The 24,000-nt window shown below is 37.5% G+C and overlaps 2 protein-coding genes across 9 annotated transcripts in view; one reads left to right on the plus strand and one right to left on the minus strand.

Moving 5' to 3' along the window:
* The window catches only part of Alg-2 (Apoptosis-linked gene-2), a 279,592-nt gene that overhangs the window by 187,021 nt on the left and 68,571 nt on the right, over window positions 1-24,000 (minus strand). The gene's annotated exons all lie outside the window — the stretch shown is intronic.
* LOC136844489 (uncharacterized) overlaps window positions 1-24,000 on the plus strand; it is a 190,819-nt gene that overhangs the window by 56,275 nt on the left and 110,544 nt on the right. For both annotated transcript variants that reach the window (XM_067113775.1, XM_067113776.1), the window contains exon 2: window positions 13,669-13,792. In XM_067113775.1, coding sequence (XP_066969876.1) covers window positions 13,669-13,792 — 124 coding nt within the window. The remainder of the gene's footprint in view (window positions 1-13,668; window positions 13,793-24,000) is intronic.

Below are 24,000 nucleotides of genomic sequence, written 5' to 3' on the forward strand. Positions count from 1 at the left end.
CACATATACATATACATATACATACATACATACATATATATATATATATATATATATATATATATATATATATATATATATATATATAATATATATATATAGATACTGGGATTATTAGATTATGGGGGTTCCGCTGTTTATGTAAATTTAATCAACTTTTGGTATAGTAATCATGTGGTTAATGTGAAATATAGGTCTAGTGTCTCAAATGAATGGGAAATAAACAATGTAGTGCCCCAGGAAGGATTTTATCGAGGGTCTTTTTTAGAATACGTATGGGTGTGTTCCTAAAGAATATTTCTGAAAGGAAGGTTGGTTGCCAATTAGGCATTTTAAGTTCAAATATCATTGCATCCGCTGATGATACTGTGTTGCTGGCCCCCCTCAGCAACTGGACTGGAAGAATTGATAGATGCAGCTTACTGTGAAACTTTTAATATTGCCTTAAATTTTAACCCAGTAAAGACAAAATACATGGTTTTTAGTTTTCTGTAAAAGAAAACTATTGTGCTGGCTTTGTCTGTCCGTCAGCACTTTTTCTGTCCGCCCTCAGATCTTAAAAACTACTGAGGCTAGAGGGCTGCAAATTGGTATGTAGATCATCCACCCTCCAATCATCAAACATACCAAATTGCAACCCTCTAGCCTCAGTAGTTTTTATTGTATTTAAGGTTAAAATTAGCCACAATTATGCATCCAGCAACGATATAGGACATGCCACCACCGGGCCGTGGTTAAAGTTTCATGGGCCGCGGCTCATATAATATTATACCGAGACCACCGAAAGATAGATCTATTTTCGGTGGCCTTGATTATACGTTGTACAGAAAACTCGACTGCTCTGAAGAAACTTCGACGCATTTTTTACTTGCTTTATATCAAAAAGACAGAAAACGAAAATATCAGGCCTTCTGAAGTTGTTATCGATAAGGTTGAACTTGTAAAATCATTAAAGTACGTGGGGCATATTATAACGTATGATTTGAATTATAATGATGACAAATTCGGACACGGAGTAAATTTCAAGCTGACTTCAACCTGATATTGAGAAAATTTTATTTTGCAGATACAGGGGTTAAGATATTTGTATTTAAACAATTCTATTTTAGAAATATATGGTTGTGAAATGTGGTTTGGTGGTTCGTACTCCAGGAACTGATATAAAAGCTTTGGTGCTGGCTACCATGGGGCAGTCAAAAAGACTTTGAACCTCTCATATCATGAGAGCAACCATTTTGCACCTCCAGAAGCCCAGATTTTAACATTCCAACATTTTGTAAATAAATCTGAGATTATGTCAACATTGCCGTTGCTAAGTAACCATGTGACTTTAGTCGAAAGATCTAATGCTTTTTTTCACATATTTTCGGTTTTCTTACGGAAAGTTTACGAAATTTTGAAAATATTTTATGATACAGATTATTACTGTACAATGATAAAGATGCTATTTTAGAAAGAATTTGTTTTATTCAAAGTAACGAAAAACAGACGAGGACATTTTGTCATGCCTAGTTAATTCAATTATAGTTATGTATTATATTATGTCATTATTCATATTGCCTGTCCTTCTGACGTTGTATTTAACATGGTGAACATAAATTTTGGAATATTTGTGTAATATACCGCTTGTTTTTTTTATTTATTTATTTATGCATTATGAAGATATACGTGCCGGTGTAATTAATCATGAGTGCTCTGAGTAAATATGTACAGTATATATCCCGACTCGGATGGATTATATGTCACTGCAATTTTTTCACCGGTGTATCTTAGATATGAAATGAATATGAAATGAACAAAGCTGAACTTTCCATAACAACGGAAATTTGCAAGGCAATAAAATATTTTTCTTTCCTTCTCCCATCTCTCTCTCTCTCTCTCTCTCCTTAAAAATATCGCTGATTTTACTGTCGTTTTAAACTTATACTTGAGTATAGATTCCTCTTATGCATCGTCTTTTATACATATTTTTTATTATAAGCTCTTTTCCTTTCTTGTTTTTGTACTCTGCTATTTCCAGTTATTGATCTTTTGGATTTGTCCCGCACTAATCTGAACGCATCACGAATAACAATAATAATGATAATAATAATAATAATAAAACAAGAAAGAAAGCAACAAAATTCAACCACTCATTGGTATTCAGGCGCCATAAGAATACCCCCGATAACCTCTATTCCCTTATCTGGAAAGGGAGAACAGGCCGCAATTTGTCGGGCAGAAGAAATGTGGTTATTCTAAGTTTCGCGGGCGCGTGTGTCTCTTGATTTCGAAATCGTGAAATATCAAATCATTACGTTTTCTTTTATATTCTTATTTCGTAAGTATTGTAGAAATCCGATTTTACTTGATGCAATTTATGCATGTGACGCTTTTCATGATCTGTTCTGTATTTTTATTAAAAGAACTCGCTAGAACAGTAAAGCTTTACATTGCAATTGCATCTACAGTTTATCTTTAGAGTTGTTATGAGCGGTTCATTTACTCGTTTTTATTGCTTTCCTTAGTTATTTTCCACCTCCAACCCCAACCCCAACGCCGGTTCTTTTCATAGAGCTTTTTGTTTGCGAAAATGTCATGCGAGGGGGCTATAAAGCATTATTATTTTATCACAACTGTAATGGTTTACAGTAGTGCAACATGAGAGCCTCATGGGAAGAGACAGCTGGTGCATTGATTCCTAGGAACTTTTCCCGGCGGAACGAGAAAGCCTTTCGAAAATCGTGCTCAGTTACCGCAATAATAACCTATTAAAGAACTCGTCTTCTTCCGTACTGATAGAGGAAGATAGGGAATTCTGCATTATTCATTGCTATTCTTTTTTAATCAGAGGGAGCAATAGAAGAAATTATGGATATCTAAAATTAACATTCGTGTGTCTTTATACTTATAAAAAATGTGTTACGGAACTTGAAATATTCAAACTTGATAATAATAATAATAATAATAATAATAATAATAATATTATTATTATTTCTGATATAGCAATAATAATAATGAGAGAAGGAAGAGTCCCGCATAAAACTATAGGCCATCCAAAGGCTTGAGAAAACGAGGGAGTGAAGAGAATTCCGGCGTCTTCTTTCTTACAAACGTGATAATTTCCTCAGTCGTATGCGGCATCTTTTCTTTTAAATTATGTAAAAGCTTTGGAAAAACACATTTCCATTTGGCACATTGCATTCATGCAAGGGAACAAATTCTTGCTTTTCGGAGCCAATAATGGTATTTCGATATTAGAATTTCTGTCTGTTTTTCCTTGCTACTGATATGTGCTCTATATATGTTTGTTATTTAATTTTCTTTCTCCAGTTCTTTTCAATCTTTCCACGTTTTCTAATTTTTAATTTTTTTTACATTGATTAGTGGATATTGCGCAATGTAAACGATAAAAGGTCCAAAATATTCAGTTATATCGTAATTGGTAATCGGCGTACAGGGAGATGAAAATTTTGTTAGAGATATTTGGAACAGATATTAACTATTATGTACTTATTTTAAGGTAAAGAAAGGGGACGAAACTGAATAAAAAAGAAAAAAAAAAATACAGCTTTCTCACTGCCATAACAGCTTACGTTAAGGACTATCTTCACTTCATTGAGGGCCCACTCGTCCCTTGAAAAGTGGTTAGAAATGCAGAGGAAGGTAGGGAATTCTGCATTCTGGAAGTAAATGGGATATGGGGCTGACAGAGATGATTCACGTTCGGGTTTCATTACTTCCAGTGCAGTATCTATTACTGACTGTTACTGACAGATATGCAATTGACAATTACTGACTATTAGGCAACTGACAATTACTGAGTATTACTGACTATTATGCAACTGACAATTACTGACTATTAGGCAACTGACAATTACTGACTATTAGGCAATTGAAAATTACTGACTATTAGACAATTGACAATTACTGAATATTATGCAACTGACAATTACTATTAGGCAAATGACAATTGCTGACTATCATGCAATTGGCAATTACTGACTATTAGCAATTAACAATTACTAACTATTAGGCAACTAACAATTGGTGACTATTATCCAATTAACAATTACTGACTATTAGGCAATTGACAATTACTGACTATGATGCAACTGACAATTACTGACTATTAGGCAATTGAAAATTACTGACTATTAGGCAATTGACAATTACTGACTATAATGCAAATGACACTTACTGACTATTAGGCAACCGGTAATTACTGACTATTAGGCAATTGACAATTTCTGACTATTATGCAACTGACAATTACTAGCTATTAGGCACTTGACAATTACTGACTATTGTGCAGTTGACAATTACTGACTATTAGGAAATTGACAATTACTGAATATTATGCAGTTGATAATTCCTGACTATTAGGCACTTGACAATTACTATTATGCAGCTGACAATTACTGACTATTATGCAGTTGACAATTACTGACTATTAGGCACTTGACAATTACTGACTATTATGCAGTTGACAATTACTGACTATTATGCAGTTGACAATTACTGGCTATTAGGTAACTGACAATTACTGACTCTTATTCAGTTGACAATTACTGACTATTAGGCACTTAACAATAACTGACTATTATGCAGTTGAAAATTACTGACTATTAGGCGCTTGACAATTACTTACTATTATGCAGTTGACAATTATTGACCATTATGCAATTGACAATTACTGACTATTAGGCACTTGACAATTATTGACTATTATGCAACTGACAATTACTGACTATTACGCAATTCACAATTACTGACTATTAGGCAACTGCTTCTAGTATTCTTATAAGAAAAACAGTAAGGGATAGTGCAGCAACTTCCTACTTAAGATAAAAATGCAGATAAAATGAGACATCAATACAGGGACGTGAAATTCAGGGTTCTTCTATGACCTCTTCATGGAAGGAAACCAATAAAAATATGAGGAAAGTAAGGGTGTGGACCAAACCCCGGGGATGCAGTAGATACGCCACTTGAAAGAAAGCAGGATATAGGATGCATTTGCAGGAGAAGTGATTGATCAGTGAAGTCTTTAGACAATAATAATAATAATAATAATAATAATAATAATAATAATAATAATAATAATAATAATAATAATAATAATAATTATTATTATTATTATTATTATTATTATTATTATTCTGTTTTTGTTCCAATATTCTAAACAAGTATTTAGAAATTCACCTTTAGATATAATTGATTCGAGGATAATTAAAGATTATCATCTCTCCTCGCTCCCTACTATAAAAATTATACTCATGGCAATTACGCAATAATTACAGAGTAATTAAATCATTATGTGCTTTTTTAATCCCTATGTCTTGAGGGGACGCTGGAAGGCTGACAGATACGCAACTTGACGACACCATCTAGGTCAACCCAAAAATGATGAAAATAAGTAAGAAAATATATTTATATGATACAGTAAACTCTCTATTTCGTAGTCAAAGACAACTGCCCTTTCTCAATGGAAAATTGTTTAAAAATATAATTAACTAGCTGAGATTTTGAATCTTTCCTCTCCAAAGGAAATTAACTTCGTTTTTCACCTGCATTTTTAACTCCTCTTCTCATTATTAAGTCTATCTACTTAATCTTGCTTTTACTTATCTTACGCACTAATTGGCACTTTTCTCCACATTTTCCTCTTTCCTGGGTGAGTTTTTGAGCACATCTCCTCGAAAATCGCTTATTCCAGAGAAATCCAGCTGCTTTCTAGACATTTCCACAAAACTCTCCATTTTTTGTTCTTTCAGTTCAGGCACGCAGGCATTTAAGCCAGTCCATTTCCACCTGTATCAACTAATTCTGCATTCAGACCACCCCGCGCAACCATCCTTTCTCCTCCTAATCCATTTTTTGTTTTTCTCAGTTCAGGCGCTCTGGCATTTAAACCAGTCCATTTCCACCTGTATCAACTACCTCTGCATTCAGACCACCCTGCACGAGCGTCCTTTCTCCTCCTAATCCAGTTTTTCTTTCAGTTTAGGTAGGTGCACAGGCATTTAAATCAGTCCATTTTCTCTGCATTCAGGCCACCATGCACGACCATCCTTTCTCCTCCTAATCCAATTTTTGTTTTTTTCAGTTCAGGTAGGTGCGCAGGCATTTAAGCCAGTCCATTTCCACGCGTATCAACTACCTCCTACTAATCAATTCAGGAACAGATTCTGACACCCTCAAAACTCTCTCTGTTATTTGTTCGTTATGCCGCCCACAGTTTGAACCACGCAATCTTCTGTCTTCTTTCACGATTCGTCACAACATTCTTGATACAACGTTTCCGATATCATTTAGCCACTCAAGACACAATCACCATTATTAAAGAATTATCTAATGAAAGATTCGTGTTTGCTACTGTCACAACAAAATTTTCTTTCATCAGAGGATGTTATTAAAGGAAATGCTGATATCAAAATAGTTTATTTTAGGGGACTGAAATATTCTTTTTTACTCTGAAGTCTGACTAATTTTCTTTTGTTCTATTTCTACTATTTCCCCACGGAATAGATTCAACTTGGATAGCTTTTAACGACCCACCCTGAGAGTCCCTTTGATGACCCTCAAAGCTTTCATCTCCTTCTAACTTTTTTTTTTCTCTGTCAGGTCCATTCCGTAATTGCTTATCGTCCTTGTAATCACTTCTAACACTCCAGCTCTCTCTCTCTCTCTCTCTCTCTCTCTCTCTCTCTCTCTCTCTCTCTCTCTCTCTGACCATAATTCAAACCATCCAAAGTTTTCAACTCTTAATTCTGTTCACAGACTGAAAGTATCATGCGTGTTTCACTGAATATAGTGTGTCCTACTTCTGATCAGAATTTGTCTTTTCCAATATATATATATATATATATATATATATATATATATATATATATATATATATATATATATATATATATATATATATATATATATATATATATATATATATTATATATATATGGATAGGTAGAAATATATAGATTGATAGATAAACACAAGTATAAATATGGCAGTAACCCGAATAACGTTTTATTTTCTGGAACTACTATATTTAGAAGAGCCGGGTCACATTGGCAAGGGCCGTGGTGTAGGACTGCCTATCAAGAAATGGGCATTGAACTAGCAACCTCATCCCTAAGGACATGCCGAAAGGAAAAAGCAGTATCGTACGTACCTGGAAATATATGGACTGGGACTTTGTGAGACGCCAGTAACTTAGGCAGGAAAGGCGTGAGAGTGACAAACAAAGGCCACAAACAGCTGTGAGTTTTCAGCTGCAGGGTCTATTGATAAGTTGGAGAAAGGCGGGGAAAGAAAGACAAAAGCTACTTTATTCAATGGAGTTCAGGCTGAACTCTTAATAAGTAGCACTCCGTCTTTTCAAAACAAACTATTATTCTTTACCGTAATAAAGTTCTTGTTTGAATATACGAAGGTTTAAGGTAAGAGAACGGCATCATATCATCCAGTCTTTCAATATGAAGGTATGCAGGCACACGCACACATATATGTGTGTGTGTGTGTGTGTCTATATATATATATACAGACACACACACACACATATATATAATATATATATATGTATGTACGTATGTATAAGTATATGTATATGTATGTGTATATATATATATATATATATATATATATATATATATATATTTTATATATATATAAAATTACTAAACTGAAAAACGATTCTAATATTGTCCACTGCATCAGAGCCCATTCAGGCACCATTTCCTTCCCTTTGCATATCCATTCATTTTTTTTTGTGCTACTCATATCATTCTTATTTTAAATTTTACTTCTTCAAAACGTGACTTTGAAAAGTATCAACATTTTCCATGAGGAAGTTCCTCTTGTCATTTGTAATCAATACATATATACAGTATATACATACATATATATATATATATATATATATATATATATATATATATATATATATATATATATATATATATATATATATATATATATATATATATATATATATGTATATATATGTGTGTGTGTGTGTAAGTAAAAGGTTTTTCTTTTTCATGTGCTCTGCAATTTGATTACTTATTCATAGAGGCGTTCTATTATCTAACAGCTCAAAAGACTTTCTTGGTCTTTTGGCCTATTTCATTGGAATCTTTGAATAGTATTGGTCATCTCAAGAACAACGGCAACGTAAATAATAAAAACAATAACGAACCAAACCCATCTTGACAACAGACCGACGATACAGTCAGAAACGTTGGCGCCTTTAGAAAACCTCAGCAAATAATAATAATAATAATAATAATAATAATAATAATAATAATAATAATAATAATAATAATAATAATAATAAATGAACTCGAAATCGGATATCTTTTAATAAAAGGACTAGCCTCGTTGTGCCGAATATGACCTTGATGAAAGCGTCAGTCAAAAGATGTTCTCTTTACCTGTTCGATGTATCTGAATTCGATAGGCGCTCCCAATTCAGATAATGGCAAGTCGCGGTGTCAGTTGCCTTCCAGCAAACATCGATTATTAAAACAGTTGCGCCTGAATTCAAGGGGGTTTTATTTTACAGTTTTTAATTTCCTCTCACAAAAGACTAAAGGAAATCGACAAAACCATGGGATTTTTAATCGCAGCTGATGATTCATTTTATAAAACAGTAAATTCTAGATCTGAAATTACAGTATTGTTTTACCATTCGCGTGTGACTCTTGAGCACATTGGAAGAGAAAAATGGTCAAGTGGTTTATTCTTTTTTTTTTTGTTACTTCTTACTTATTAAAAATTAGATTTTATAGATGTATATGTACACACACACACACACGCACACATATATATATACACAGTATATATATATATATATATATATATATATATATATATATATATATATATATATATATATATATATATATCTTAACCTTGTCTGGTGTTGCATAGGGCAGTATAATTTGAACATTGTTGTTTTTAGGTTTACCTGACAAGGCAATATTAGTATACACAGGCGACTGAAACTCCCGACACAATTATTTTCACCGCATTGGTGTAAACTGGCGCGGCTGCTTATCTAATAGAGATCTTGGGCAAATTAATCAGCGGCGCAGTCAATTTGAGCGTCAAGTCAGAAGGATGTCGTGAAATTGGAACTTCAAAAGCTCAAGCGAAGATGCAACGCATCTCTACCCTAATGGTATTCTCCTTGCATTTCATACATTTTTATCTATTTATTAATCTATCAATTTATTTTTTCTCTTTAATAAGTGAGATCTCTTTCTGTATTTCCCTTTGCTTGCTCTTCTTCCTAATGAACACGCTTCACTGACATGCCTTTTTTTAGTCATCTACGCCTAATGCAACATCACATCCCGTGATACCGTGCAAGAATAACATTCTTTTTATGTTTTATATGGAAGCTTGAATTTCAAGTCAATGGCCCCTGTGGGCTTGCTCCATTTGAAAAAGACTCATCTTTTGAATAACAAAAATAACAATAATAAATATCCGCGGTTGGAAATATTAGGAAACATTTCAGCACCCTTAAAAATGAAATAATAACGAGGTATGATTACAAATTCTATTCAAGCAATTTAACGTTGCAGCAAACAGACATGTTGAAAGGATATTTTTATTATTCAATCGGCACGCATATTGCAATGTCACAAGGCAAAATTCCTTTATCTCTAGCCGATACTGCGAACATTTAGCTAATAAAGAGATAATCGAATCTACTGCTAGATAAACATCAACAGAACAGAATATCAACATCCGCAGAGAGAGAGAGAGAGAGAGAGAGAGAGAGAGAGAGAGAGAGAGAGAAGAGAGAACACAGCAGATCCAAGAAGTGCAGAGCAAAATACACATACACACACACGAAAAATAGTCTGTATAGAAAAATCAGGCTTCAGACTTATACTGTATTGAGTCGCGAGGTATCAAATCTCGGGATCTTTGGAGACGAAATCCTCGGGTTCTGCTGAAAGCTATCGTCTAAGATCCAATTTCTCGAAGTAATGCCCGAGACCCATTCAGCCCGAATTTCATCATCTGTTAGTGATTCTTCTTCTTTAACTTTACTGAAAAGGTATTCTGTTGCCACGCGAATTTTGGGAGATAAATTGAAATGTTTGTATGTCGCGTCAAGTGTTGTGATTTCTATATCGTTTTAGTTTTCTGTAAAAGGAGACTATTGAGATGGCTTTGTCTGTCCTTCCGCACTTTTTCTGTCCGCTTTCAGATCTTAAAAACTAGAGGCTAGAGGGCTGCAAATTCGTATGTTGATCATCCACCCTCCGATCATCAGACATACAAAAATTGTAGCCCTCTAGCCTCAGTAGTTTTCATTTTATTTAAGGTTAAAGTTAGCCATGATCGTCCGTCTGGCAACATTATAAGACAGGCCACCGCCGGGCCGTGGCTGAAAGTTTCATGGGCCGCGGCTCATACAGCATTATACGCTGTGCAGAAAACTCGATTGCGCCGAAGAAACTTCGGCGCATTTTTTACTTGTTAGTAATTGCGAAGCGTTTTATGCATGTAAGATACACATATACACACACACACACAAATATTTTTAGGATTTTCCCCGGGACAATGCTTACCATGAGCCAGTTATAGACTCTGAATGAATGATTTCGTTACTTACCTCTATTTTCGTATAAAATCTGATTGCTGTTGATTCAGGAAATCGTAAAAACAAGGAGAAAGGGGGAATTTATCTGAGCTGAGGCTCTACTCACAATCTGTCTGTAAGTAAACACGTTAGGGTAAGTTTAAAATTACGTGTATTTACATGAAATGAAATGTCAGAAGATGAAATGGACTAATCAGGCATGCAAGGCCTGAGAGGTTAATTATAACTGGGAAAACTTGAAAGTATATCCGTCGGTGTGACGATGCTGACACAAGTCACAATCGAGAGAGATTTCCACAGCTAACAAACCCTCTGTAAAGGGAGACATTCACGAATTAAAAGCCAGTAAGGACGCAGTAAAATATATATAGGACAAGCACAGAGGTGCCAAGAAGCCTTGAACACACGGTTTTATGTAATTATTTAAACACAGGCATTTATGTAACACTGACCTAACAAGGCAAGGTTGATGTGGAATTACTGGCACTTAGAAATGGAAATAGGAAATTATTACGAGAATTAAAACATTGTGACTGACGGGGAGAACCTTTGCAACAGATCACTTTACCTTGTAGAAGAGGTGGCTTCAGCGTGGGAAATGCGGAGGAAGGGCTGAGGGCTTCACTGGTAAGAAGACTAAAGGTCTCTACAAGACAGGACCACTTGGTAGGGCATAGCTCTCTAAAGGAAATGGAAGGGGGAGATGTGTCTCGCTTGCGTCCAGCAGTGTGTCTCTCACTTGTTCCTTCGGTGGGACCCTTACATGACTTTGGTCAGGGGTCAGGAGGTTACCCACAGGTAGATTGGGGTTGGTGTCATCTATGACTCAGTCCCAGGTGTTCTCTCTTAAGCTGCCTCCGGCCAGGCTTAGGATCTGAAAGTAAAGTCTCCCACAGCGTCACATGTTCAAGAAGAGAAAGTTGAAAGGCGATTAAAAGATTAAGGGAGGGGCCTCTATTCCTTTCGCCCTTCCTTGTCAGGCAGTGCCCAAAATGCACTGTTGTATTTTCCAGCTTTAAATCAAGCATTTGATGGCTGGGATTCTTGGCAAAATATAATAATATATACACACACTTTTCCAGTCAGTGAATTATGTATCTGGTAGTTAGTCGATTGCGGTGGGTCGCAAGGAGGGGATGGGACTATCATAGGGCTAGTAATCTGATCCCAAAAGATATGTTAAGAATCCTTCTTCGTAAGTGAAAAATATATAATTTATATGACACTTTTCTATAGGTTTTCTTACTTCAAGTGTCTAAAGAAGATGAATGCTGCCAACATCGAAGAACAGCAAGGTCACCAGCTAGTGACTTGACGATTTGTAAAGCTGGGGTTTTTACATAACATGCAAACAGGAAAGTGAAGTTCATTTTACGGACGATTTCTCACCGGATGAGAGGCAAGAGTAGTAAACTGATCAGATTACCCACCCACCCTCTCTCTCTCTCTCTCTCTCGTCCATACTATGGGAAGAATGGAAGAGTATGTGCGAGAACCCTGTGTGAACCAGTTGGGGAATCCCATTGACACTATCAGTCGGAAATTCCACGTTTTGTCAATATTGTCCTCTATTTCCATTGTTCTCTTAATATTGCTGGAAGGGTAATCATCGTGAGTGTTTTGTCTATTATTACTTTCGATGCTGTTGACTGATTTTCTATGTAATGTGCGGTTATCGGCTAACAGATTCAACTCTTCTAAAAATTTCTCACTACAACCTACAATCTCGCTCTTCTTTCGAAGATGGGTTCTATGCGTTCTCTAATAATAGCTAGGAACGGACTATTGAATCACGCCTGTATTAGGCTGAGCCAAAATTCTCCTTCTAACTTCTGTTATTGTTCCCTGCTTTGCTAACTGTTCTCGTTATTTACCAGACTTCCATTTTTCCCAACTACCGTCATGCCAAGAATCCTTGCAATCTCCTCACCATGCAGCAGGAGAATTCCATCTTGAAAACTTTATTATTTATAACACTTGAGCGGCTTCATTCCTCCTGCACTGATATTGGAAGCTACGGGCCCTTGCTTTCTTCATTAATAAGAACATGGAACAATTGCTCTTGAATACTCTTGAGCATTTCTTTGCTACCGCAACTTTCCTCTTGTCTTGGGCCTTCGTAATTTTATTACTTTTCGCTCTCATTTTTTTTTAGAATTATTTGTTGGACCACGGACCGGTGGAACCTTGAAAAGTCTCTGCTTCTCTCACCAGGCTTTCTTGTAAAATCTTTCTTTACATTTCCCTTGTGGTAGCCATGAATCCTTGGATTGCAAATTGCAATGACTGTTACTTCTGCTCACAGCCAAGCTTTGGAATTCCTTTTCAGATTGTCATATATTATACTGTATATATATATATGTATATATATATATATATATATATATATATATATATATATATATATATATATGTATGTGAGTGTGCTTATACATGTACGTATATGTATAAATACGCAAGGTTCTTTCACAAAAACTGGTACAATTAAAACTAATTTTTTAGGATCTTTAATAACTGTGAATTTATGGTGGGGGATGTCATTAATTTTATGAATCTTATGGACACTAAGATTAGTTATCTTACCAAATTATGAATATAAAGTCCTGTTTTATTACGGATTTTATCTATCTAAAAGTTTTATGGTTCCTTTCACTGCTGTTTTCAACTTTGTTAATTTCATTCTTCAGTCTTGTGTTAGTAATGACGGAGCTGATGACAATTCGGGTAATTCTCAGTATAAAGGGAAATAGAATGACAAACTTTTATATGAACTAATCATTATAATTTTCGCTTTCGCCCTAACAATTAACTGAATGAAAAAGGCTTTACTTTATCCTAATATTCACAAACGTTTCTCTTCATTAAATAACATCTTTTATCTAAATTAAACATTCTAATCACCAGCTTTCCTTCAAAAAAGATCGTCATGATAATAGAGAATAATTATTTTCACCCACCATGCTTATCGTTCCTTCTCAAACTTATGCAGAGAACAATGTCATGAAACCCTCACTCAGATAAAATGTTGTCCATTTAAACAGTTTCTCTCTTTCCCCCTCCAGGTATATTACCTGGTCCTGGCTGTGTCTTTGTGGCAGTATCCCCAGAGCCAGAATAATGGGAAAGAGGAAGAAGAACACGAGAGTGTCCTCATGGACCAAGAACAATATCATCACCATTTCTCTGGTAAGTGCACATTGTCTTTATATTATGCTCTTCGTGGGCGTGTAACGTGGGCTCGTGAAGTCTGCCAAATGCTTCGCGCATGGAATTATAACAATGCTGTAAAGTTGCCTAATTTCCTCCACGGAAACAGAATGGCGTAGGAGAGCTGCCTAACGTCTCCACTTGGGAATTAGAATGGAGCAGTTGAGCTGAGTAATGCTTCCAACAGGGAATTAGAACGGCGGAGTAAAGTTGCTAAATATTTCAAGCAGGGAATTAGAATGTTATGGTAGTTGCTTAATGCTCCTATCACGGAATTAGAGTAACCCAGTACAGTTACCTAATATTCCCCACTAGGGAATTAGCATGGAACAATAGCCTTGCGGAATTTTTGCAACACAGAATTGGAGTAGTGCTCCATCACATAATTAAAGTTGCTTAATATTGCCAGTAGGGAATTAAAACGACTCCATAGAGTTGCTCAATGCTTCCAATTGAGAATTAGAATTTCAGAAAAATAGTTACTTTTTATTACTAAAAGGGACTTAGCAAGGTGCAGTAAAACTGCCTAATACTTCCATCACAGGATTAGAATGCCAGCAGAGTTGCCTGATATCTCTAGTAGAGAATTTTAATTGAATAGCAGAGTTATATAATGCTTCCAACAGAGAATTAGAAAGGTGGCGTAAAGTTGCTTAATGTTTCCAGTTGGAAATAAGAATGGTGCGGTGGTGATGACCAGTGCTTCCAAGAGAACATGTGAATGGCAAGACAGCGTTGTTTAACTTTTCCGGCATGAAATTAGAAAAGTTTAGAAGAATTTCTTAATGCTTCCAATAGGGAATGTGCTAGGCAATTGACTGAGGATGAGGCCAGATGTCAGCACCTCTTGGAGGGCTTGGTCTTGTTTCTCTATGTATCATTGTCATCACATTATGTGTTCAAACATCTGGTAACAATTATCTAAGAATGGCAGGTATGATTCCATAAGCAATTTTGTGTTCCACGGCACAGTAAAAGTGAGGTGGTTATTTATTCCCAAAACAAAGAAACCTCATCAGTGATGGATGTCAATGACACTGAGAAATAGGAGACCAGGCCACAATCCAGCCAGTTCCCCAGCCTGTTGTAATGATGGACTAAAAACGCCTCACGCTTCCAGCAAGGAATTAAAATGGCGTGGTAAAGTTGTCCAAAGGTTCCAACAGTTATTATTTTAAAATGAGGATGTAAAGCTAACTAATATTTCCAGCAGGTAGTTAAATGAAGCAATAAGGATGCTGAAAGCTTTTTCCATGTTTCTTAGATTCAAACAATGCATAAAACTATCTTCATCAGGCTTCGCTTTTAAGCCAAAAGAAAGAAACTGGCAATAACAGATAAACTTCATCCAGTGTTGGAAAAGTCGCGTATTTAACCTTACACTGGCACAAGCCCTATTTTTTCATTACAGAATAAAGGGGGATAGGATCCTTAGAAAAACCCTACAGAAATGCTTTTTCTCAAACAACCTTTGCTTTATATGGTGCCACAGATTCTTATTAACCGTTCTGAAAGGGTAGGAAATAATATTTCCTTGCAAAGACTTGAAATACATTTCTCTTCTAACATGCCTTGAGGGATGTATCTGGAACGACAATTAATGAAAATGATGATTGCATACCTAACAGTGAATGGAAACGGATTTTTATGACAATTTCTAAATTCTACACAAAATCCCTAAAGGCGAACGTTGATAAAATTGTCTTGCTCCAGACACGCAAACCAAATATATATATATATATATATATATATATATATATATATATATATATATATATATATATATATATAATATATATATATATATATATATATATATATATATATATATATATATATATAATATATATATATGTATATATATATTCAGTCCCACGTTATTGTCATATTGTCATTTATAGTCACATTTTGAGTCCTTCCTCTTATCTAAAACTACCTCCCATCTCAACATTCGATTCAACCAGATAATGATCAATACACCTCCAACTACCTCTCTAAGCGTTATTACAGCCACTAACTTGCCCATCTACTTTAACTGACACTAAACCTAACAAATCTTTCATGTTGCTATTTCCTCCTTCCTAAGCATACAACTAATACAGAGTATATATATATATATATATATATATATATATATATATATATATATATATATATATATATATATATATATATATATATATATATATATATATATAATATATATATATATATATTATATAATATATTGTATATATATGATATGTGTGTTATGTGTGTGAATGTTTGCATTTACAGTTGTGTGAATCATACATTTTCCAGCTGCAGGTGAAGGACGACGCTCGAAAACTATGCAGCGTAGAAAACAATAGATCTGCAAATCACTTAGCGTTCAGCGAAGCATGTAGTTTTACAGTTATTCCTTTTTTTTTTTATTCGGCCGAGTGAGAGGCGGGATGACAATAGTGCGTGAGGGAAGGAGCAAACGAAGAAAAAGAGCTGCAGAAGACCAAAGAGTATGTCGATTCTTTTTATTTATTTCTTTTTGGTTACTAAAGGACTTTGAACCGGTAGACATTCAAGGCCTTTCTGTCTCTACCCCAAGTTCTTTCATTATAATGTCAGTTGCAAGTCGAAGCGGAGCCTTTGGGTGAGAAGAATGATTTTGAATGCATGTCTCTCATACACTACCTCAAATTTTTATCTTAAAGGCCTTTTTTTTTTTTTTTTTTGTATTCTTTATGATGAGGTAAAGTATCTTGGTGTAACTGTGATATATGTTTACTACAACCATCATTCCACACTGTCCATCTGCAACTTTTGCATATTCTCTATCGACTGCAAATTAAAAACAAGTACAAAATAAGCCGAAAGTTTCTTCAGCGCAATCGAGTTTCCTGTACAGAGTATAATGCTGTGTGAAATTCTTAGCCGTGGCCTATGAAATTCGGCCCCAGTCCGGTGGTGGCCTCAGCCACGGCCATGAAACTCTTAGCCGCGGCCCATGAAACTCAGCCACGATCCGGTGGTGGCTTGTGTTGTTGGTACCTATAGCGGTGCCAGATGTACGATTATGGCTAACTTTAACCCTAAATAAAATAAAAACTATTAAGGCTAGAGGGCTGCAATTTGGTATGTTTGATGACTGGAGGGTGGATGATCAATATACAAATTTTCAGCTCTCTAGCCTCAAAAGTTTTTGAGATCTGAGGGTGGACAGAAAAAGTGCGGACGGACAGACAAAGCCGGCACAATAGTCTTCGTTTACAGAACACTAAAAATGAATAAAATAGGAATTAGAACAAGAAACAGGATCATAAAGAATGGAACTTTGTTTTATAAGTGAAAATAGAAATGAAAATGTTATAAAGATTTGTCAATACTATGGTAATATTTTGCTAATACCTTGGACACAGAGAGCAAGAAGATAACAATGCAACAATACAGAATGGGATAAATGGATGAACAAATACGTGCAAAGGCTCGGAAGGGTATTAAGGATTGTCAGGAGATTAACGAAGATTATAGGGAAAGCCCCACAAGCAAGAAAGGGTGGGGATTTGAGAGCCACATGAGGTGAGGAAACGCTTTTATGAAAGAAAATGACACGCGTATATATATACATATATATATATATATATGATATATACATATATATATATATATGTATGTATATATATACATGAATATATATATACATATATGTGTACCTGTGCATTTAATGTATAAATACTATGATATAAATGTATATATATATATACATATGTATGTGTGTATGTGCATACATGTGCACGTGTGTGGGTAACTAAGTATATATATGTGCGTATGTATAAAGTCAGTCAATGTCTGTCACAAAACCAGTTCTTTTGCTCACCTAGTTCTCAACCGTCAATCTCTCCCTTTTACTTCATACCGCATTCTTCATTAATCCCCGTTATGCCTGATGTCTTCCACTACCTCGTTTTTTCTTGTCTCCATGGTGATTTCATTTCACTACCTGCACTACCCTTCTGATAGATTTCAGTGCACTGAATTTACATTCAAAAGCGTTGTACAAAAATATAATGGTCTATTAAACTTATTCATTTCATTTTCATGTTTGCATTTAAACAGACACTTGTCCATGTAAGAAGATATCACTAAATATAATACACTTTTTGTAATAATATTCTTCCATGAATAATAAAAATCTTCTTATGGATTTTCTCGAGCGTAATTTCCGTCTATTCTGCGCAAACAGGAAGCTAAATTTTACAGATATAGAAGGTTATTAGTATTTTCAACTTTTTTATTTATAACATTATAAAAACCGAATTTCTACCTTACACACAAACACTCATCAGTACAGAATTGCTCTAAGTAAATTCCAATTGTTATATTAATCTCTTTATCTGAAACTTAATTTTTCATGGGAACCGCTGCTGTCTCAGGAACAGATAGCCACTTACGCAAGTTAGCGATAATTTAAGAATTACACACAAAATGACGTGTTAGTTTTATTAGTTCAGGTTATTAAAATGTGTAAATATGAAAAAGCTTTGACTAGGACACAAGAATTCACGAATAACGGAAATCTCCAATTATCTTTACGTATTTTTACCCGGCTTTCTTTGCAGTTAAATAAATTTCTAATCAATATGCCTGATAATGATAACAATGTACGATCATTTCTGATATGACCAATAGATATTCTGATATATAAGAGTTCATTTACTATGCAATCATGAGATTTTATAAAATTTGAATCTGCTTATAAGATCAAACATTCATTTACAGCATAGTAAATTTCCTTACTTAAACCACCACAGCCTTAGATTCCAGGAATCCTGGGAAACGCAATAGACAAACCGCCTCTGGTCCCTTTGGAGGATATTGCCTTCACTAAGCAGCGACAACATCACGTAAGAAGCCAATAATATTCCACATATAAGACATATTGCTTCCTGGGGAGCGTTGAGCAACGACCCCAGATAGAAATAAGAGGAAAATAAAGACAAATGACGGGAATTTCCAGAAATGGAATTACTTTTACACCCGCGACAGCTGGCGATGAGATTACGACGACCCCCCCCGGACGCACTTTTCTCATCCAGTTTCTGTTTTGACTTATGGCGAGACAGCTGCACTTTTTCATTTCAATTCTAACCTCGGAGAGGAAGCGGAGCAGAGGTCCTGTTATTGTTATTCTCACTGCAGTCATTCGGTTTTATATCTGAACAAATTATGATCATCTGACGTTCATACTACTCTCTCAAAATCTGTTGCAAATGAACTCATTTGTTCTGGGGTAACTGCTAACCCCATCGATATGCAACCACTGATCGAAAGACATACAGTATAGTGAAAGCGTTACTGCGCCACCCATCCAGGTAATGAACCAACCAGCGGCGTAGCAAAAAGGTGATTTTTTCCTATGCCCTCCTCTAATTATTGTTACTGCTTTTACTCTGAATCGACAGCTTCGGATATATGAACTTAAAAACTAGAAAACAATAGTACCGTGACTGCAAGATAAAAGTTTCATATCATCTCTTACTTCCCTGAAACCCCCAAATCCGGCCCCTTGCTCCCTACCACCTACTTCCCCCAAAAAACATATTAAATTTATATAAAATGTTTTCTGGTATAGCAAAAACAAAAACTTAATAAATTGCCTTGATTTTCCTTATTAGCACCTTGCCTCGAGTTATAGTTTGTTGCGCCTGGGCCAGGACATTCAGATCTGTCTAATATTCAAATTATAACAAACATTTTAGGGCAAAAAACATAACAGTTCTGCAAAGACATTGAAGACAATGCTCGTCATATTTACGAGTGTGCCGTTATCAGCACTGAACCAGCAATCCAGAAAAGCTCTCGAGGTAATTTTAATATTAAAATATCAGTAACAGTAGTTGACTGATTGGTAGGTGAAAGTTTGGTCTGATGACCTGGCACTGGAGAGTCACAGTAGTGAGTTATAGTCGCATACAAAGCTAGAAACGGGACCGTATCTATCAAATGTCAGAAAACCCATCAATATAATATCTTTGGGAGAAACGGATTACATTCAGTCTACGACTCTACGGTATAAAGGTATTCAAAGAAATTATTACTCTTGTGCTCTTACCTTTCACGAGCATCCCTTCTGAATATTGAAAATAGAGATCCAGGTAGATCATTCAGGTAACGTTTGATTTATTGCTTTTTCCAGTGGAAAGGGTCGTATTCCATCGAGACTCTCATGCAACAACACGCTCAGGGAATAGATTTAACTTACGGGAAAGTCAACGTGAATAAAAACAGTTTATTTATATATATATATATATATATATATATATATATATATATATATATATATATATATATATATATATATATATATATATATATATATATATATATATATATTGTTACGTGTGAGGGTCTTGGTTGATCATGTATTATTCAATTTACGTAATTTTTACGGCCCTGCAAACCAAGATTACACGTAACCTGCCATTTGAAGCCAAAAGTTAACCTCAAAGACAGACGTTAATTAGCCAAAGGTCGCCAGTTAAGGGTTATTAACCTTAACAAAGAATATTTGAGATGAATTTGATTTTAAACGCAACGGTTCTCCCAAACATTCGGACGCGAGGCATACAAAGCATCGAGATTTAACCTGATTTTGCTTACCCTAAATCCTAGGTATTTTACTGGAATAACGGGGTTGAAGCTCACAATATAATAATTAGGCTTAATCTAGACTTCGTAAACACATATACCCTAAGTGGTGGCTGAAGGAAGAAAACAAAGAGAGTTGGAAATACAGAAAAGAGGTTACAAGAATGGACGAAGTTTCGAACAGCACACGGACTATACCTTAATGACGAAGCGTTGGCGCGCATTTACAACGGACGTGCTGAAGTTCGGGTGTGTGTTCTTGCTCCACCATTCACTAATAAAATAATAGACAAAGAAAAGGGACAGGGCCACCTTCCAGACGTCTGCTCGAGACGGCGGCTAGTTTCTCTCTGTAGTTCCCTGACCGGCCTGGGTCAAAACAGGCCTACAGTCATGCCTTAGGCGTCTATGCTCTGTTAAAAACATTCGCCACGAGAGACAGGTAGAAAGGAAAAAAAAGGACTTTAGGACCACCTATTCTTAAAGTTGAATATGGAATTTCTCCTATGGGGTTAAATGCCTAAATGCTACCTATTCCTTTCTCCAACGGATGCTAAAGTTTGAACTGAAGACGCCCCTAATGCGGACAATGGCTTTTCCCCGGTCTTGGTCAGGCTGATATTATTTACAATCAAATGTTACGAGGGCGAACAGCAGTAATATTTATAAAAGCTCCCCCTTAAGAGGGCCTTCACTCCCTTTTCGGGCGTGAAGGTCTGTACTAAGCAAGCTGTTCGCCTCTATTAGGTTACTCTTCTTCCCTGAGCAGATTAGTCCTGGTTAGCCTACCTAGCTACAGAACTACCTAACCCTAGATAGGATATGAGCTATAATCACTACTTTACCTAATTCTAATAGTACTAGAAGGTGCTCACGGTTATTATAGGCTACCTCCTACAATCATGATGTGTTTTAGACCTAGCCTAGTGGTACATTCTATGATATTCCCTAGCCTAACCTATCCTAACCCGACCGTAGCACCAACATAAGAGTTAATATTCTAACTAAATTACAACATGGTTTATGTTTAATACAATTAAAATTTACTAGTTAATTCATGAGGGTTGCCTCATATGATAAATGGGTGCCTCACTGAGGTCTTAGGCCATGCGTGTCACGAGCATCGTGGCTCGTTTCACAATAGTTAAGATTACTGAAATTAGTTAGGCTACTTACATGATTACTGCGGCTCGGTGGTAAGTGGAAAGAACAAGGCTACTAAATTGATGTACCGTACTTTAAGGTGGCCTAGGCTAGGTACAAATAAAAGGAAGAGATCACACTGGCTACCTTCTCTGGGCAAGGGGCCAGGATCACTCTTAGATGTTAGGGCACTGTGCCGAGAGGGCACTAGTGCCAGGATGAGCTTATAGCTTCGCAACTACTGGGCTCTCTTCCGCCCCTTCTTCTTCTTCTTCTTCGGTTTCCTCCAAGGCCTATCAGTAGCTGGCCTAGCAGGTGATGAGAGCACCGACTCCGGGGACAGGCCAGAAGGGCTAGCGGGCGCGAAGTCAGGGGCAACTGCAAAAGCTGTGGGAGGACTCCCTACTCCAGCTGCTGCGACAACTGGAGCGAGAGCGATCTCGACTTCTGCATCCGAGGATGCCAGTTCCTGGTCTTCCAAGGAAGGGGTACCATTTCGATCCTCCAGGGTTCATCCCTGAGTCAAATTTTGCAAAGAAGAATCTTGCAAAGAAGTTTCAGGTGCTGGAGGCTCTCCAGTCGCGATGATCAACTGCATGGGGAATCCTAAATCTCCCGGAGGAGGATTCGCCTCATGATTTAGACCCGGCATAGGGGCCTTTTCCATTGGTAGCTCAACGTCCGGGACGGACAGAGTCTGGCACTGCTCAGTGCTCGCAAGTGGCACTGGCAGCAGTTGAGGGTCAGGCATGCCTGATGAGGGGTCCGGAGGTGCAATACCTCTCGGACGACTTGGGTTTGGCTGCGGCAGAGATTCCTGCCCCAGCAGGAGATCGTAGCCTCTCGGTGAGTTTTGTTCGGGGGCGTCCGCTGGGCGTTGCTTGGTTGGGCAGCCCTCCCAATTTGTGGAGTGGTCTGCCCGCTTGCACGTCCTGCAGCGGTACTGCTCCTCCTGAATCTCTCTTCGCGGAGGGGGAAGACCTCTTGGTGGGCCAGCCCTTCGCAATTGGAGAGGGCTAGGCCTGGAATAGTTTGGGTTGTGCCCCTTCCGCGGACCACTTTGGTGGGCGGAAGGTGGAGGTTTGTCACTATTGAGAGTGTTAGATGGGGCCTCCGTGGAGGAGGTAACGCGGCTGCGGAGTGGCGTTGGTGACGGGCTTCCGCAGAGAAGATCCCGATCCAACAAGAAGACCACTCCGGGCCGAATTCCACCTACCACGCCAAGGCGGTGGGGTATCGTGCCCCAAGGTGTCATTACCTGGAGTTGGACCGTAGGAACGGTAATGGTGTGGCCCTCTATCCACTTCATTTCCCACCGGGTTTCTTCGTCAACCATGGCACCGGCTGGCACTTGGGCCCTAGTGATCAGGCTAATGTCTGCCGCAGTGTCTACTGTGACCGGAAGGGTCACGGGCAGGCTAGTGCTCTGAAGAGGGGCCACCGAGATGTACTGGGTTTCCAGTCTCTCGGGGTAAAGGATCCGGTGCGGACCAGCCGCAGAGAATGAAGTGCTGATTAGGTTGACAAATTTGGTGGTGGGGACATGATGTGGACAGGCCGGAGATCCAGCATTGTAGTGGCTGGCAGCCCCACAGGATCTGCACGGGCCTTTTGGATGGGCTCGGTGGCCTGCAGTAACTGTTGGAGGAGAGGGCTGAGCGGATGAATCGGGAGCGGAGTTCTGGCTGGTAGGGTTAGGCTGCTTATTAGTGCCGAGTTTGTATCGGCACTCAGCTTCAGCGTGGCCCCCCTTCTTGCAATAGTTGCACAGGGTCTTGCTAGGGAGTCCATTCTTCGGGCGAGTGGAGTTCGAGAGGTAGGCCGGAGGGATGATTCGCTTCTGAGAGGTGCTATGCGACTGATTGAAAGTTTCCCACGAATCAGCCATGCGACAAGCTTCCATAAGTGTGGAGGGCTGTTTATCGTTAAGATATACCGCAAGGGGCCCTGGCACACATTGGAAAAGGTCTTCTAGCATGGTCCGATTGAAGAGATCCTCAAACGTCGTGCAGGCCAAGGAGTCGAACCAGCGCATCGGACTGGGTTTTGTGACATGCCCATTCTGTCCAAGACCAACCGACTTCCTTGGCAAGACCTCGGAACCGTTGTCTCCATTTTTCTGGGGTTATCTCGTAGGCCTTTGTAATGACTCTACGAACTTCCGCCATGTTACCTCTCTGGCTCTTCTCCAGTGAGCGAAGCGCTGCCTTGGCTTTTCCTCCATATGCTTGGCTAGTATTAAGGCTCTCTCCGTCTCCGTGGTGCTGTAGTTATCGAAAAGAGCCTCGATCTCCTCCAGCCATGCTTCTGGCTCGTCCTCAGTCCACTTGGGGACTAGGGAATTGATGCTCGAAATTGGAGCGTTTGATGCAGCAGGTGTAGGACTGGAGGCTTGATGGCTAGCCATAGCTTCGGCATTC

This window comes from Macrobrachium rosenbergii, chromosome 12 (genome assembly GCF_040412425.1).
Source record: "Macrobrachium rosenbergii isolate ZJJX-2024 chromosome 12, ASM4041242v1, whole genome shotgun sequence".
NCBI classification, from domain to species: Eukaryota; Metazoa; Arthropoda; class Malacostraca; order Decapoda; family Palaemonidae; genus Macrobrachium; species Macrobrachium rosenbergii.